Source organism: Gasterosteus aculeatus, chromosome 6 (assembly GCF_964276395.1).
Source record: "Gasterosteus aculeatus chromosome 6, fGasAcu3.hap1.1, whole genome shotgun sequence".
Taxonomy (NCBI): Eukaryota; Metazoa; Chordata; class Actinopteri; order Perciformes; family Gasterosteidae; genus Gasterosteus; species Gasterosteus aculeatus.
In genome coordinates, this window is record NC_135693.1 from 4,597,349 (window position 1) to 4,611,239 (window position 13,891).

Genomic DNA, 13,891 nt, shown 5'->3' on the forward strand with positions numbered 1-13,891 from the left:
TGACCCATAGGCGGCAGTAGTGAGATAAAGGCTTTATTTTTCCTACAACTAATGAAAACGTTCGAACGACCGACGTGGATTGAGTAGATCTATAGACCATGTGTTCAGCCATCTTGTATTACTTCAGGACGCTGTCGATGCTTTATAGGTCAACGAAATCTGTGAGCGCAGCAACTGTTAGGAGAAGTGAGCGACCGCCGCCGAGCCGCGGCAGCAACGTTAGTGGCTACGTGTAAATTCTGGGGCAAAATGGCAGATAGAAAGAATAACAATGCTCCCAACAACAGTGCAAATTTACTGTTCAGCGCGGCTCCGGAGTTTAACTTCAACCTGCCTTTCATGCCGGTGAGTCGGGCCACTGGTCCGGCGGTGTTGTCAGGAGGTGAGATTAAATGCCGACTGAAGAAATGCCTTTAACGTTGGCGCTGTCGTTAGCAGGCTAAGCTAGCTAGCTAACCCGGGTCCTGTGCGGCTGCAGGCTGCCATTACGTGTAAAAGTGAGAGAAACGCGGAGAAACGGCGCGTCTGAGCCGGTTGTCGTTTCACAGAGGACCGAGCCTCGGTGGCCGCGATGTGTTCCGTTCAGACTGAACCCTCATGCTACATGAGCAGGTTTGAGTTATCAAAACATGTTCTGCCTTCAAACTGGCCACATCCTGTCAGGGTCAAACTCATTAAACCAACGTTAGTCTGTCTTATAAACACCGATTCTTGCTGTATTCTGGGTTGTATGTCAAATGTTTCCACAACATCCTCAATCGAAGGTGTTCATGGTAAAGATGAGTGATCTATTATCTAAAGCTGAAATGGTTCGTTGATCATTCATATCACTGTAAATAGAATTTCTTTTGAGTTTTGTTGAAGATGTTTATTGACATTCTCTATTTTCCATATCATGGATTAGACTTTTTAAACGAATGTCCACTTCCTGCGCTGTGTTGATCGCTGTTCAAATGACTGCTCTGATCCATTAGTTGATTCCACTGATGTCGGAGAAGAAGACAGCTTCCTCGGTCAGACCTCTGCGAACGGGCCGCCCCCCTCTACGTTCAACTACTTCTCCAGCCCCGTGACCAGCAGTGACCCGTTCGCCGCCATCGGCCAGTCGCCATGCCCGCCGCCGGCCCCCTCTACGGCGCCGTCTGCGGCCCCGACACCAATGGGCCCCGCGTCCTTTCCCAGCGGTGTCGCCATGGCTCCGCAACCCCCGCCGGGCTCGCAAATGAATCCGGCGCCCCCCGCGTTTGGCGCTGCAGTTTACCAGAGTCCCGTGGGGCGTCACACTCCTCCCCCCCACACGATGACCCCGCCGCCTCCGCAGATGCAGCCACAGAGTCACAACCCGTACCGACACACGCCGATAAGCAGCAGAGCCAGTCCGTACATGCCGGCTCCAGAGGTCCTGCCTCTGATGCACACACCTCAGCAGAACCCGTACGCCCTCAGCTCTCCGCCACAGACGTTCCCGCTGTCGGGGCCCACGTTCACAAAAGTACGTGTAAGCTTTTTTGTCCTTGCCTTTCAGGCGTCTTTGGCGGTAACTTGATTTAACACAGTTATTGAAAGAAGCATCTGTAAGCTTCATGTGCCGTCATCGTTAGTGAAGGAGAATTCATGATCAGGGTGTTTTCTCTTCTGTCTTCAGCCTCCTCCCACACAGTTTCAAGGTCCTCCGCCTGCAGCCGCCACTAGTGGAGCGATAGTCCCTGCTGGTCCCATGATGCCGTACAATTACAATGTCTACGAGGCTGTTCAGCCTCACTGGTTCTACTGCAAGCAAGTGGAATCAAAGAGCGTCTGGCTTCCGTTCAGTATCATTGACTCGCTTCAGCTAGAGGAGACGTACAACTCAGGTGTGCAGTTTCTTTCAATGTTTTTTCTCCAGACGTCTGTGTAGAGCAATGCAACGGAGACGCCCTAACCCGTTTGTGGGATTTCTGTTCTTCCAGTTCAACCAGACCCAGAAAATGTGATCATACGAACCGACGGAGGTCGGTACGACGTGCAGCTCTATGACCGCCTGCGGACTGCGGTGTACTGGCAAGAGGAGCCCACAGAGGTCCGGCGCTGCAGTTGGTTCTACAAAGGGGATACGGATAGTCGCTTTATTCCTTATTCTGAGGAGTTCAGTGACAAGCTGGAGGTTTGTCTCACTATTACATTACCGCAGAATATTTGAGTCTATTAACCGTTATTGTGTCGATGGGAAAACATCTTGCCAATTCCAGTAAAAACAAATCTCCTTCTCATCCACTCTAATGTGACATTTCTGTGTTATGAATCAGTAAATATACCTAAGCAGTATGTCTTCAACTTCAGGCGGAATATAAGAAAGCTGTGTCGACCAACCAGTGGCACCGTAGGCTGGAGTTCCCATCAGGAGAGACCATTGTGATGCACAATCCAAAGGTAAACTCTTGTCGGATCAGAGTTAATAATTCAACCTATCGGTTTGACCTAATGACGTCTGTTGGCCCGCGCAGGTGATTGTGCAGTTTCAGCCCTCCTCCATGCCAGACGAGTGGAGCACCACTCAGGATGGGCAGACCAGGCCCAGGGTGGTGAAGAGAGGCATTGATGATGACCATGACGAAGTACCAGATGGTAGTCGAGTTCCTCTGTGCCCAAGTTCATTTCATTTGAAGTGGAGGCAATTATTTTGAAAACAAGATAAAACTTTTTTTACTGTAACATTTTATACTCCTACATTGTAATAAAGTAAATGCTTGTTAATCAAGCAAGGAAGCTTTTCTGGAAGTAATCATAGAAAAACTGATTGTCAGAGTATCATAAGCGGAGGTGAGTTATCTCACAAGACTTTGGAAGAAGTACCAGCCATCAATCTATTCCATGAGGGACAGTTAAGTCTGAATCAACTGAGATGCTTTTTAATATCTAGCTGTTGAAGCATTGAAGGTTGACTATAAATGAGAGCACTACAGACTTGAATTGTTGAATGTTCATGTGTGCGCAGATAAAACTTCCATCCCGTTCATCTCTTTTAGGTGAGCTCGCGAAGGTGGATCATCTGGTGTTCATGGTTCACGGCATCGGTCCTGTGTGCGACCTGAGGTTTCGGAGCATGATCGAGTGTGGTGCGTAAGCGAAGCCCCACGCCGCCGGGCCGACTCGGCTCAGCCTTCACGGTGACAGTTTCCCTGACTCCGACTGTACAAACCTCCTTTGCTTTCAGTGGACGACTTCCGCAGCGTGTCGCTGAAGCTGCTGCACAGTCACTTTGACAAAGCGCTGGATGAGCACGCCATCAGCAGGGTGGAGTTCCTCCCCGTCCAGTGGCACACGGCACTACATGGAGATGCCACGGGGGTGGACAGGTGAGGAGAGGCTGGTTAACACCCACTCAGGAGCTATTTTCTGTTTTCCGCCCGTGAAACTGCAAAAAACTGGGAAACTGGTGCTACTCTTGTGTTTTTCTCATTGAAAGCAAATGACCCAACAGTGCAATTGTCTGCGCCACAGTGTGCTCACACTCCCTACCGCGTCTTTAGCACTCGGCCATAAGTGCATTTCTTTCAATTGCAAGGCTCAGCAACTTCCTAGAAATAGCTTGCTGTTGTAGTACTTTTCTTACTTAAACAAGGGGAAATAATCCATTAACTTTTTTCCATTGACTATTTTCAGCTGCGGATTAATACTTATTTGGTGCTCTTGTGACTCAGCCGCTGCATGTTGCAGGTTTGTGGTAATGAAGGAACAATGAGGCTCATGATGTGTTTTAAGACCGGAGTATTCTACGATTATAGTAAGATCGGAGTATTTTTAGGCATCAGGAAACATTTATTGCCAAAATATGTCATACATACAAGGAATTTGACTTGGCGGTTGGTGCGTAACAGTAGACAGTATAACAATAGACAACAAGAGAACAGTGCACGAGTAATAAAATAAAATATAATTCTATGGGTTAGTTTAAAATAAAAGAATAAAGTTAAAGTTAAAAATAAAAAAATAAAGTGCACTAGCGAACAGGAAGTGACAAAAGCTTTGGATCTTTTCGTTGAGATTTAACAACAATGAGAAAAACGTCACCAGACTCCTTCTGTATGTTTATTTTTCTTAATCCGCCTTCTTTCTCTTTGCAGGAGGATAAAGAAGATCACGTTGCCCAGCACTGGACGTTTACGTCACTTTACAAATGAGACGTTGTTAGATGTGCTCTTCTACAACAGTCCCACTTACTGCCAGACCATCATGGACACAGTCGCCCAGGAGATTAACAGACTTTATGCCCTGTTCATGACGAGGAACCCGGACTACCGAGGAAGCACGTCAGTGGCCGGACACAGCTTAGGTAAACACCAGGCGATGCTCAGCTTCCTCACACTTTGCTTTGTTTGTTCTTCTGTGTTTCACCTGCATTGTACTGATCCTCCTCCCCGCCTGCAGGCTCCTTGATTCTCTTTGACCTTTTGTCGAATCAGAAGAGTGGTTCTTCTGCACCGGCCGTGCCAATCGTCCCCGCGGCTAACGGAGACGCCCAACAGGTGGATGCACGGACAGAACCAAGCGTTTTTCGTAGTGTTTTTGTGCCCGGTGGTAATTTCTGCCTCTCCCATCAGGCGGAAGCCCCCGCTGGTGTCGCCCCTCCAGCTGTGGAAGAGAAGCCCAAAGAAGACTGGGAGGAGTTTGAGGATATTTCCGCCATGCTGGAGCACCTGGGCTTGTCTGAGTACAAGAACACCTTTGAGGAGGAGAAGATCGACATTGAATCTTTTGTAAGAATAAAAGCCCCATTAAATTGTCATAAAGTCAAAACTGGTAATCCAAGGGAAAAAATATTGAAAATAAGGATGTGGTCAGAATAAAGATCATATGGGGGCATTTTAAATGTGGTAATTAAGTACTAGAATATCTAGAAGGGTATTTCTTTGCTTTTGAAGTTCTTCTATGCAAGACATTGCTGACTTTCACTTTGTCACTTTCAGCTCATGTGTACGATTGAGGACCTGAAAGAGATGGGCATCCCACTCGGCCCCAGGAAAAAGGTCGCCAAGTTCGTCAAAGAGAGGGTGACGAAGCAGGTACGGGAAGTCTCGTGAGCTGCCGCGAGGCTCGAGGACCGCTGGGGAGGATTAACGCACTCCTGGCGTCTGTCTCGGTTTGCAGGCGGCACGTCAAGCAGCCCTGGAGAAGGCGGCGGAGGTCAGTCAGGCCGCGGCGCCCCCACCAGCAGCTGGAGCTGCTCCCGATCTGTCGCTGAAGACGCTTCCGGCGGGCAACTCCGTACACGTCGATTACAACTACTTTGAAGTGGGCACTGGGCAGGTAAATGTGACCGCAAAGGTGATCAGGGATCACGTTCCAGCGGATTCTGGTTTCATATTTAATGACACCATTTGCTCTGCAGGTGTCAGTGGTTTACCACTCCCTGGACTTTGAGCCCATTCATTTCTTTGCCTTGGGTTCACCGATCGGCATGTTTCTGACTGTCCGAGGCCTGGAAAAGATCGAGGAGACGTACCAGCTGCCCACGTGCAAAGGATTCTTCAACATTTACCACCCGGTATGCAGCACACACATTACATTTTTACATTACGTGTCATTTAGCTGACGCTTTTATCCAAAGCGACTTACAATAAGTGCATTCAACCATATGCAAACTCAGAAGAGCAGGAAACAAGAACATCCTCAAATAATCCAATTTGCTATAGATAAGTGGCGTTATAAGTACAATTTAAGTGCTACAATTTGTTAGTCTTTAGTCGAGTTAGTCTGAAGCGGTGTGTCTTTAGTTTGCAGCGGTAGATGTGAAGGCTCTCTGCGGTCCTGGTGTCTTCGGAGAGCTCGTTCCCTAACCCGGAGCAAGGACAGCAAAGAGTTGTGATCTAGTCGAGTGTTTTGCTCTCAGTGAGGGAGGGACGAGCAGTTTTACTGCTGATGCTAGAATGTTATTTGCCAACTTAAGTTTTAGAATGTTTCCCTTGATTTAAATAGCAATTGTAGCGTGCAAAAGCAGAAGCTATCTTTCTTAAAATGACACTTTTTCACTTTCGAGTGTTATATTAAAGTTATGAAAAGTGTTATTTCCCCTTAAACCTGACTCATTAGTGACTGAATGAAAACACAAACTAAGCGGCTGAATGTATTTCTAATTGATGAAAGCAGTAAAGCTGCAGTCTGATGGCTTAATCAATGACCCATTTTCCTTCAGTTGGACCCAGTGGCATACAGGATCGAGCCCATGATAATCCCAGACGTGGACTTTAAGCCTGTTCTGATCCCACACCACAAAGGGAGGAAGAGGCTCCATCTCGGTACGACCCCCACTGATTGTCATCATTTTCTTGCTCTTCCATAACCAGACCGCTGTGGTCCATTTACAGTTAATGCTGCATGGCGTCGCTGAGCTCTGGTTTATTGTTCCTGCGCCGTCCTCCGCTCGGGCCTCTCTGTCTCTCATGGGTGGAGTGCCCTTGTTTGTGTGCTCGCAGAATACAAAGACTCTATTCTGAGCGTGTTTGGATGCGTTTCATTGTGATGACTAATGGATCGCTAATAATACTTTAAATAGTATATGGTTTGGGTAGATATGCTGCGATGCCGTAAGTCGATCACACACCATCAGCTTCTCCCTGCCGGTGTGTCTAGTAATGAGTCTGTGTTTCAGAGCTGAAGGAGAGCCTCACCAGGATGGGCTCCGACCTGAAGCACGGTTTCATCAGCTCCCTGAGGAGCGCCTGGCAGACGCTCAATGACTTCGCTCGCGCTCACACCTCCTCCGCCCAGCTGCAGGCCGAGCTGGCCATGGTAGCCAATCAGATCGAAGAAGAGGAGAAGCAAGCGCAGGAGGGTGAGTGTGGTGGCCCTTCAGTCGAGTCCTTTCCGTATGGTGAGATATTTTGAATGCCAATCTGGTTTGTCACAGAACACAAGATCCCAGATATCCCCGAGCCTCCGAAAGAGGAGGAGCCTCAGATAAAGGTCGGGATGCTGAATGGAGGGAATCGCATCGACTACGTGCTCCAGGAGAAGCCGATAGAGAGTTTCAACGAGTACCTGTTTGCCCTCCAGAGTCACCTCTGCTACTGGTACGCAGACGCCATTGCCACAGCGCGCACACACACACACACACACACACACACGTGTTAACCAGGTTTCAAATTCAGTCCGTCTCCCAACGACAATTACAACAACGGCTGATTAGTCGGCCAATGGAAAAAATAATATTGTGAGGTTCTGAATGAATACGTTTTCATACAAATACCAGGAATGTGATCATATTAGTTTCTTGGCGCTGTTCTGCCGAATTTAATAACCACCTTTAAGTTCCGTTTGGCTGTAGTGATTTTTCGTTACATTCCTCTGTTCTAGTGTGATTCTCTATGCAGAGGATGTTGTTTTCCACCACATCAATAGACCCAACAAATGATGGCTGCATCCCATTTAGCCGCCCTGTCGTGCACGCTGGCACACGCGTGACTTAATCAGACGCCTGAGTGGAACTGAGCCGGCGTTAATGTCATTAGTGACACCTGTGCTGCTCGAGCGCTACGAGTGACCCGTTTGCAGGACGTAAATCCTTTGTATTAACTCTGCTGTTGTTTGGTAGGCAATCTGAAGACACGGCTCTACTCCTTCTTAAAGAGATCTACAAGACAATGGGCATCCATCCAGAGCAGCTAGCACACTGACACGACCGAGGACCACAGACGAAAATAAGCCTGAGACTTTCCCTTTTGGTTTATTTCATGTCAGTTTACCTGGTTTTTATTTTCTATTAGTGTCGTTTATTGTATGCAGATGAATAATACAATCGTATTATGCCATTTGTCTTAAATTAAGAAACATACAAATGAGCCTTGTAAAGAAAGGCATGTTTGATATTATTTTATAGTATAAATTATAGAACTGATCAAGTTTACTCAATATGCATCAAAGCAAATGCAAAAACACAATCAGCAGTTAATGAAGCCCTGTTTTATTTAATGGACAAAATAAATCATTTCCATCCTTGCTCATTTTCACTTGTGTGCTGCTGAGATGAGGACAATGTTTCTACAAAAAGCTGTAACATTAGCAAAACATTAATTGAAAACAGGATGAGATGCAAGAAAAGGCTGCTTTGAAAGAAAAAAATGAAGCACTTCTTCCTGTTAATGTGGTTTTAACAGCTGTCCTCAGTAACGTCACACCTCTAACACCGCAACATCCACTCATGAGATGGAATACATTTTAAAAACATTTCATGTCAAGCATGAAGTCTTGCACAACTCGCATGTATGAAACAAAATTAGAAAAGTATTTACACGTGTAGCTTTAACATTCAAATACAGTCCAGTATTGGAAATCCTAACGTAGTGAGTCACACTCACCGGGCAGAAATGACTAGTGCTGTTAATGTTATTTAGACAATAATACTGTCCCACACAGACCTGATATCATAGCGCTGCATGCTATAAGCTAATCTTTGCTCCTGGCTATTAAATCATGCTTCTCTGTAGAACTCATCACAAAGAATAGTGACTCACATTGAACACAAAATGACTTCCCTTTTTGTCCAATAAACTATAAATAATATTAACAGACCGGTTGTGGGTCAAATGACATTGTTTATCCTCCATTTGAACAAAGTGCAATTTATTTTTCCTTTTCTCAATAGTAAATAAATAAATGTAGTTTGAGTTTTTACCCTTTTGCAGCTGCTTTGTCTCTCTGTTAAAAAGCTCCTCTACACATCAACAGCTTGTTGCATTTGATCTGGTTTGACTTATTTTTTTGGGGGGGGTGGTAGTCCCCAGAAACAGCAGAAATCTGCTGATTGAGGTCCCATTCGACATTAGAAAGGTCGTCGGGCCGCAGCAGATGCCGGGGAGCAGACTGCTTGCATCAGCTGCTCCGTTGGACGGACGGCTGAATGAGACGTATGATTCCCCAAGAATAATGTCCACCTAAATCCCCGGGACGCGTTACCTGTTAGTTCTCATCCAGCAAGTTAAATATTAGCGGACTGACGGTGCATTAGTGTTTAGTAATGCTGTTGTACCATGTTGTTGCGTTTCACATTAGTTGTACATTCACTGGTCTCCAGCTGCGCGCCGTGTAAATGCCTCAGTCTAAAGGAAGCGGCGCGCTTCAGTCCTCGGTTTTCACCTCGGTCTTGAACGCCTGCTTGCGTAGATGAGCCTCGATCTCGTCCCGGAAGACGAGCATGCCCAGATGCGAGTGGGAGGCCTCGTTCATGGCTTTGGACTGGATGCACATGCGGTACTGCTCCGGCGTCAGCTCGTCGGCACACTGCTTCTCGTGCCACAGGTGGAAAAGCCCGGAAACTGGCGCCCGAATCACGATGAGCTCGCCCCGGAGATACTTCCTGTACAAGTGGACGTCCTCCACCCCCCAGCCTTTGACCTCCAGATCAAACCCACCTGGAGGGACAAACGTGAGGTTACCAGTCGTTTGGGAGTCATTCTTATTATTAATGGCATCAGTTCTTACCAATATTTAGGAAATCTGAACGATACTGGCACGTCATTCCGAAGCCAAAATCCCTCCAGAATCCAGCATCTTTTTTGTGAATCTGTTTGAAAAAGAGATTTGTACTCACATATTCAGTTGAACTGAAATTAAATTAGCATTTGATACGAATACTTGAGCCGTTTTTACATTGAAACCTAAACTTCCAAAGTCAACAACATTTGCAGAGTCGTAGATAATGGGTTTGTTAAAAGAAGCCCTTTGACGTTTGGATTGAAATGTAATGATATTTGTACATATACTATTAAGAGACAAATAATAACGTACCAGTTGGAGTTCAGTCGGTGGAGCCAGCTCCAAATTCCCATAGACAATGGACGGATTATACAGACTGAACACCACCGGATAGAACACTTTCTTATCTACAAACAAACAAGTCAAGTACAATTTAATGAAATTCTTCTAAAACGAGAATATACACGAGGTGTCGAAAACCTACTTGGAGCAGCTTGGAGACGACAAGTGTTTAAGAAGCCAAGAGTAAAATGGATGTCGACGTCACAAAAAAACATTAAGACGTCGCCTTTGTTCCAGGCGTGGGCTCCAATATCCAGACCGCGACCTCGTGAGAACTCCTCGTCCACTGGGATCAGCGTGTAATTGGAGAAGTTCTCCTCCCTGAAAAACAACGGTAGCTTTCAATGCCCAGAACGCATTACTACCATGAACTTTTGTTAAAAGCTCTTTCGGAAGGACAAACCTCGACATTTTCTCCAAAGACAACTTCACCTCCTGCAGGCCTCCCAGCCCAAAATAAACCACTGTGAGATGCACTCGTCTGTCCTGCTGTACGCAAACCTCTCTGAAAACATAGATCATACATTTTTCAGATGAACTTAAAGAACAGCAACGTTGTATCCTATTGCAAAGCAATGGTTGAATTCGGGGAAAGGTGTCCACGGAAGACGCATTTGGAGAGGACACGCCGGGTAAATGTCAGCCAGCCAGTTTGTGGTCTCACCTGAAGTTGTGTAGGAACTGTGAGAACGTTTCCACTCTGCCTGCCAGTGGCACGATGATGTTAATAACCATTCCTGATGTTTCTACAGATGTGCTCCTGACTTTCATTAAGGGTCCAAAGGGCCTGAAGAGCGTGACATGACGGAAGCTGCTGGAATCCTCTTTGGAAAAGAAGAGCTCGTAAAGAGTGCCTTTGTCCCGCTCTGTCCTGTACAGTCCTGGGAAATATGAAAAACAATGATCAACATCAGTTGCAGACCCCCCCACCCCCCATTGGTCCACAGCCACGTCGTGTAGCCCTTACCTTCTGTAAAGAGACCCTCTGTGTAGGTTTGTCTCTGCATCGGCATGTCCTCCTCTACACCGTCCTCCTCATCAGGGTTGTTGATAATGTCCAGCGCGGCCTCAACGACCTCCACCAGCTCGTCCCTGCGGTCTTTGCGGACAGGTTTCTCCTCTGGGTGCCGCGTCAGCCCCATCTCCAGCTGGTACACCTTGGACGAAGTGAAACTCTCAAAGGGCACCAGGGCGTACTCGCTGGGGAGCCGTGCCCCCGTGTTCACCTCGGCCTTGTCAATCTGAGAATGCAGGTACTCCAGCAGATCTCCCGGCTCTTGGTCCTTTGTCTCAGCCAGGCCCTGCACCCCAGGAAGCTCCTTCTTGTCCTGCAGGAGCTTTAGCTTCTCACCCATTTCCTGCAGCTCCTGCTTGAGCTGGGTAATCTGGCGCTTGAGACTGGCGGCCCGGTTTAGGTGGCGCTCCTCCTGTTCCTGCAGCAGGCCCTGGTAGTACTCCTTCCCATAGGGATCGCCCGCTAGGCCGGGCAGGGCCAGGCCGACGTCTGCTGGAGGGGTGCACTCCAGCAGGTAGGCAAATAGCAGCAGCACCAGCAGCACGAAGAGGCCCAGAAAGAACCAGCGGACCCGGCCCTGCAGCGTCAACCCCCTCCTGGGCATCACGCTTGCACGCAAACTATACCTGGCAAGTCTGCATTCCCCTTCGATCACATCAGTGTGCTTCTGCACATCATCCCAGAGGGTCGGAGGGGCCTTTGTGTCGTTTTACTGTGTCTTCATTCATTTCTCCTGGTTAAATCCATGTGATGATCACCTGGGTAAAAATCACAGAAGTCCTCAATCAGACAACACATTTCTCACTATGCAGGGAGGGAGCCACTAGTGGAGGCTTTTGGAGAACTCGTTCTGTGGATAAACATACATTAGTAAGTAGATGATTTACAAGATACTCAGAAAGTAACACCTTCATGATACAACATCGTGGTCCCGTTCAAGCAACCGGTCAGTGACATTTAATTAATGGGATAGATTTCACATTCCTTTGTAGCGACGCGTTCAATATGTTTTCAACTTCTACTGCGTTCCGAAGATTTGATATAAACCTGAAGAAACGGGGGCAGGAAGAACTGAGCAAACACACACGGCGACTAGCTGTCTAAGCTAAACAACAGCACGGAGGAAAACTGGTGGGCGCGCGCCACAGCAAGCCGCTAAGGGATGGCTTCCGGTCGGAGGGGTTCCTTTCAAAATAACAGCACGACACTCTCCAGAAGATCTACGGAATTAGGAAAATATGCGCCTTGTTGAATGAAAGGATGTATAATGGGGGATAAATATGTAAAACACCAGAGTATTTAAAGCGGTAGGATTGTAGTGTGACTTGGTCATATGCTGCAGCATGGAGCCTTTTAAACCACATCTCATCCAACACATACAATTGTTTCTTGAAGGTCACACGGTGACATTTACAGCTCAAGCACTCAGCAAACAAAGTGATGCTGTTTCTTGGTCCTGACAGTCATAGTCTTCACCTGGCATCAAAGCTGTAAATCAAGCTCAAGACTGCTATAATGAAACCAGCAGGGGTCTGAGTCCAATACAATACACACAAAGAAGCCACTTGGTTAAACAGACAGGACAAAGACTAAACCTCTGCACCGAGAACTGCTTGTTTTGTGGTTTTAACGTACGAGAATGTACCAGTGCCTCGCCACAACTCCAAAAAGGAAGTTGTATAATAAAAGATTTTTTCCCTATTGTACAATCATGAAAACAGAGACAGACACGACACATTCCGGACATTTTTGAGGAAGGCAGTAAATTCCTTCATTATCACTTCTGCATTTTTTTTGAAGAGTGTTTCAATGTCACAATGTTTCAATGTGTGAACTTTCAGGAGACACACACTTTTCGCATGCCGGGAAAACCAATGCTTTACAAAACCACGATGTTCTTTAAATTAGCTTTGTCTTCTTTCAAGCTGCCGAGGACCAGTTAAGAGACACATGCGACACAGAATTGGATGAAACCTGAAGTACAGGTTCCACATTGATATCCGTGGCATTTGTATAAATACATACCCCTCCTTAATAAATCATCTTATTGGCAGTAACCTCAGGAAGACTAAATATTCATACATTAATTCATTCATTGAGAGGGCTTGGAAATGCTCGAGTAAATGCACCTACATAATTCTAAAGACTAATAAGGCAGACAAAAGTGAGTTGTGTTAAAAAATTCTAATATTTGGATATTTGTCAAATTGGAATGGGAAAAAAAAGTACAAGTTAATTTAGTGGGACGTTCGGGATTAAACCTGTATCATGCACGTTTTTCTACTCAGCAAAGAGGTCTTTAGCCAAATATACGCACATTCATTCTGTCCCTGTGGAAAATGTGATAAGTTAAAATACATCGCGTGTATCATTACTCTGAAAACCTAAACCGGATATTAATAGGGTTATGTAGCTAGCTTAGCGATATTCAGAGCTTCAATTCGCTTTTGGATGTCTATATATCTGACAAAGAGCCCGCTGAGCAGTTATAATAGTTTTCAAACAACTACTCACATAGTTCCGTCTTTGTCCATTCGTGACTGTTTACAGCTGTGAGTTTAGTGTAAAATGAACAGCAGCAGTCAGCCTGAGCTGCAAAATGCCACGGAGCCGAGAGAAAGGAGTGGATGTGATCTACTTCCGGTCAACAACTAACCAATGGGCGCTTTGCTAACAGGTGTCGTCATCGTACACGCTGAAGCTTCTTGCTCATAATAAAACCGTTTTGATCTCTTGCCAGTAAAAGATTTTCCGTGATAAAAATACTAACTAATTTCCTTTTGCGAACGTTTTTTTAAGCTCATCCACCCAAAAACACCGTGTACTTTGCGGCTCGTTGTGTGCTGTTAAACTATTAAAACAAACCTCTTTTGTGTGATGTCACACTGATTGACAACTAGAATGAATCACTTCTTAAATAAGCGCTAACTGGAGACTGATCACTTGTATATTGTTCAAACATGACATCTGTTATCATTATGGTTCATAGAGTAAACCAGGAAATGTTCCCATTAGGTTCTATTTTTAGTCATTTCCTTCATTAATTCCAATTAAGAATGACAGCCAGGAGACACCACCAGCCTG

The 13,891-nt window shown here is 46.2% G+C and overlaps 2 protein-coding genes across 4 annotated transcripts; one reads left to right on the forward strand and one right to left on the reverse strand.

The window, feature by feature from the left end:
- Nucleotides 1-32: 32 nt before the first annotated feature.
- On the forward strand, nt 33-7,974 carry sec23ip (SEC23 interacting protein). 2 transcript variants are annotated; one of them, XM_040177765.2, is made up of 18 exons: nt 33-382; nt 975-1,492; nt 1,646-1,853; nt 1,950-2,143; nt 2,320-2,409; nt 2,484-2,604; nt 3,006-3,095; nt 3,194-3,335; nt 4,104-4,312; nt 4,408-4,505; nt 4,581-4,736; nt 4,947-5,042; nt 5,128-5,286; nt 5,369-5,524; nt 6,173-6,275; nt 6,629-6,811; nt 6,887-7,049; nt 7,571-7,974. In XM_040177765.2, exons 1-18 carry the CDS (start codon nt 250-252, stop codon nt 7,650-7,652), a joined length of 2,901 nt encoding a protein of 966 aa, XP_040033699.2. In that variant the 5' UTR covers nt 33-249; the 3' UTR covers nt 7,653-7,974. The 2 variants fall into 2 exon arrangements, 1 of the variants encoding a protein (XP_040033699.2); XR_013467932.1 differs by having other exon boundaries at nt 92-382; nt 5,754-6,275.
- On the reverse strand, nt 7,919-13,519 carry csgalnact2 (chondroitin sulfate N-acetylgalactosaminyltransferase 2). Of its 2 annotated transcripts, none has more exons than XM_040177778.2 (8): nt 13,322-13,519; nt 10,760-11,565; nt 10,457-10,673; nt 10,196-10,297; nt 9,935-10,113; nt 9,763-9,857; nt 9,457-9,538; nt 7,919-9,386 (listed from the first exon to the last, which is right to left on the reverse strand). In XM_040177778.2, the coding sequence occupies exons 2-8, from the start codon at nt 11,409-11,411 to the stop codon at nt 9,094-9,096; spliced, it is 1,620 nt and encodes a 539-aa protein (XP_040033712.1). In that variant the 5' UTR covers nt 11,412-11,565; nt 13,322-13,519; the 3' UTR covers nt 7,919-9,093. The 2 variants fall into 2 exon arrangements, with proteins under 2 accessions (XP_040033712.1, XP_077960660.1); XM_078104534.1 differs by lacking the exon at nt 13,322-13,519 and adding an exon at nt 11,716-11,971.
- Nucleotides 13,520-13,891: the final 372 nt, after the last annotated feature.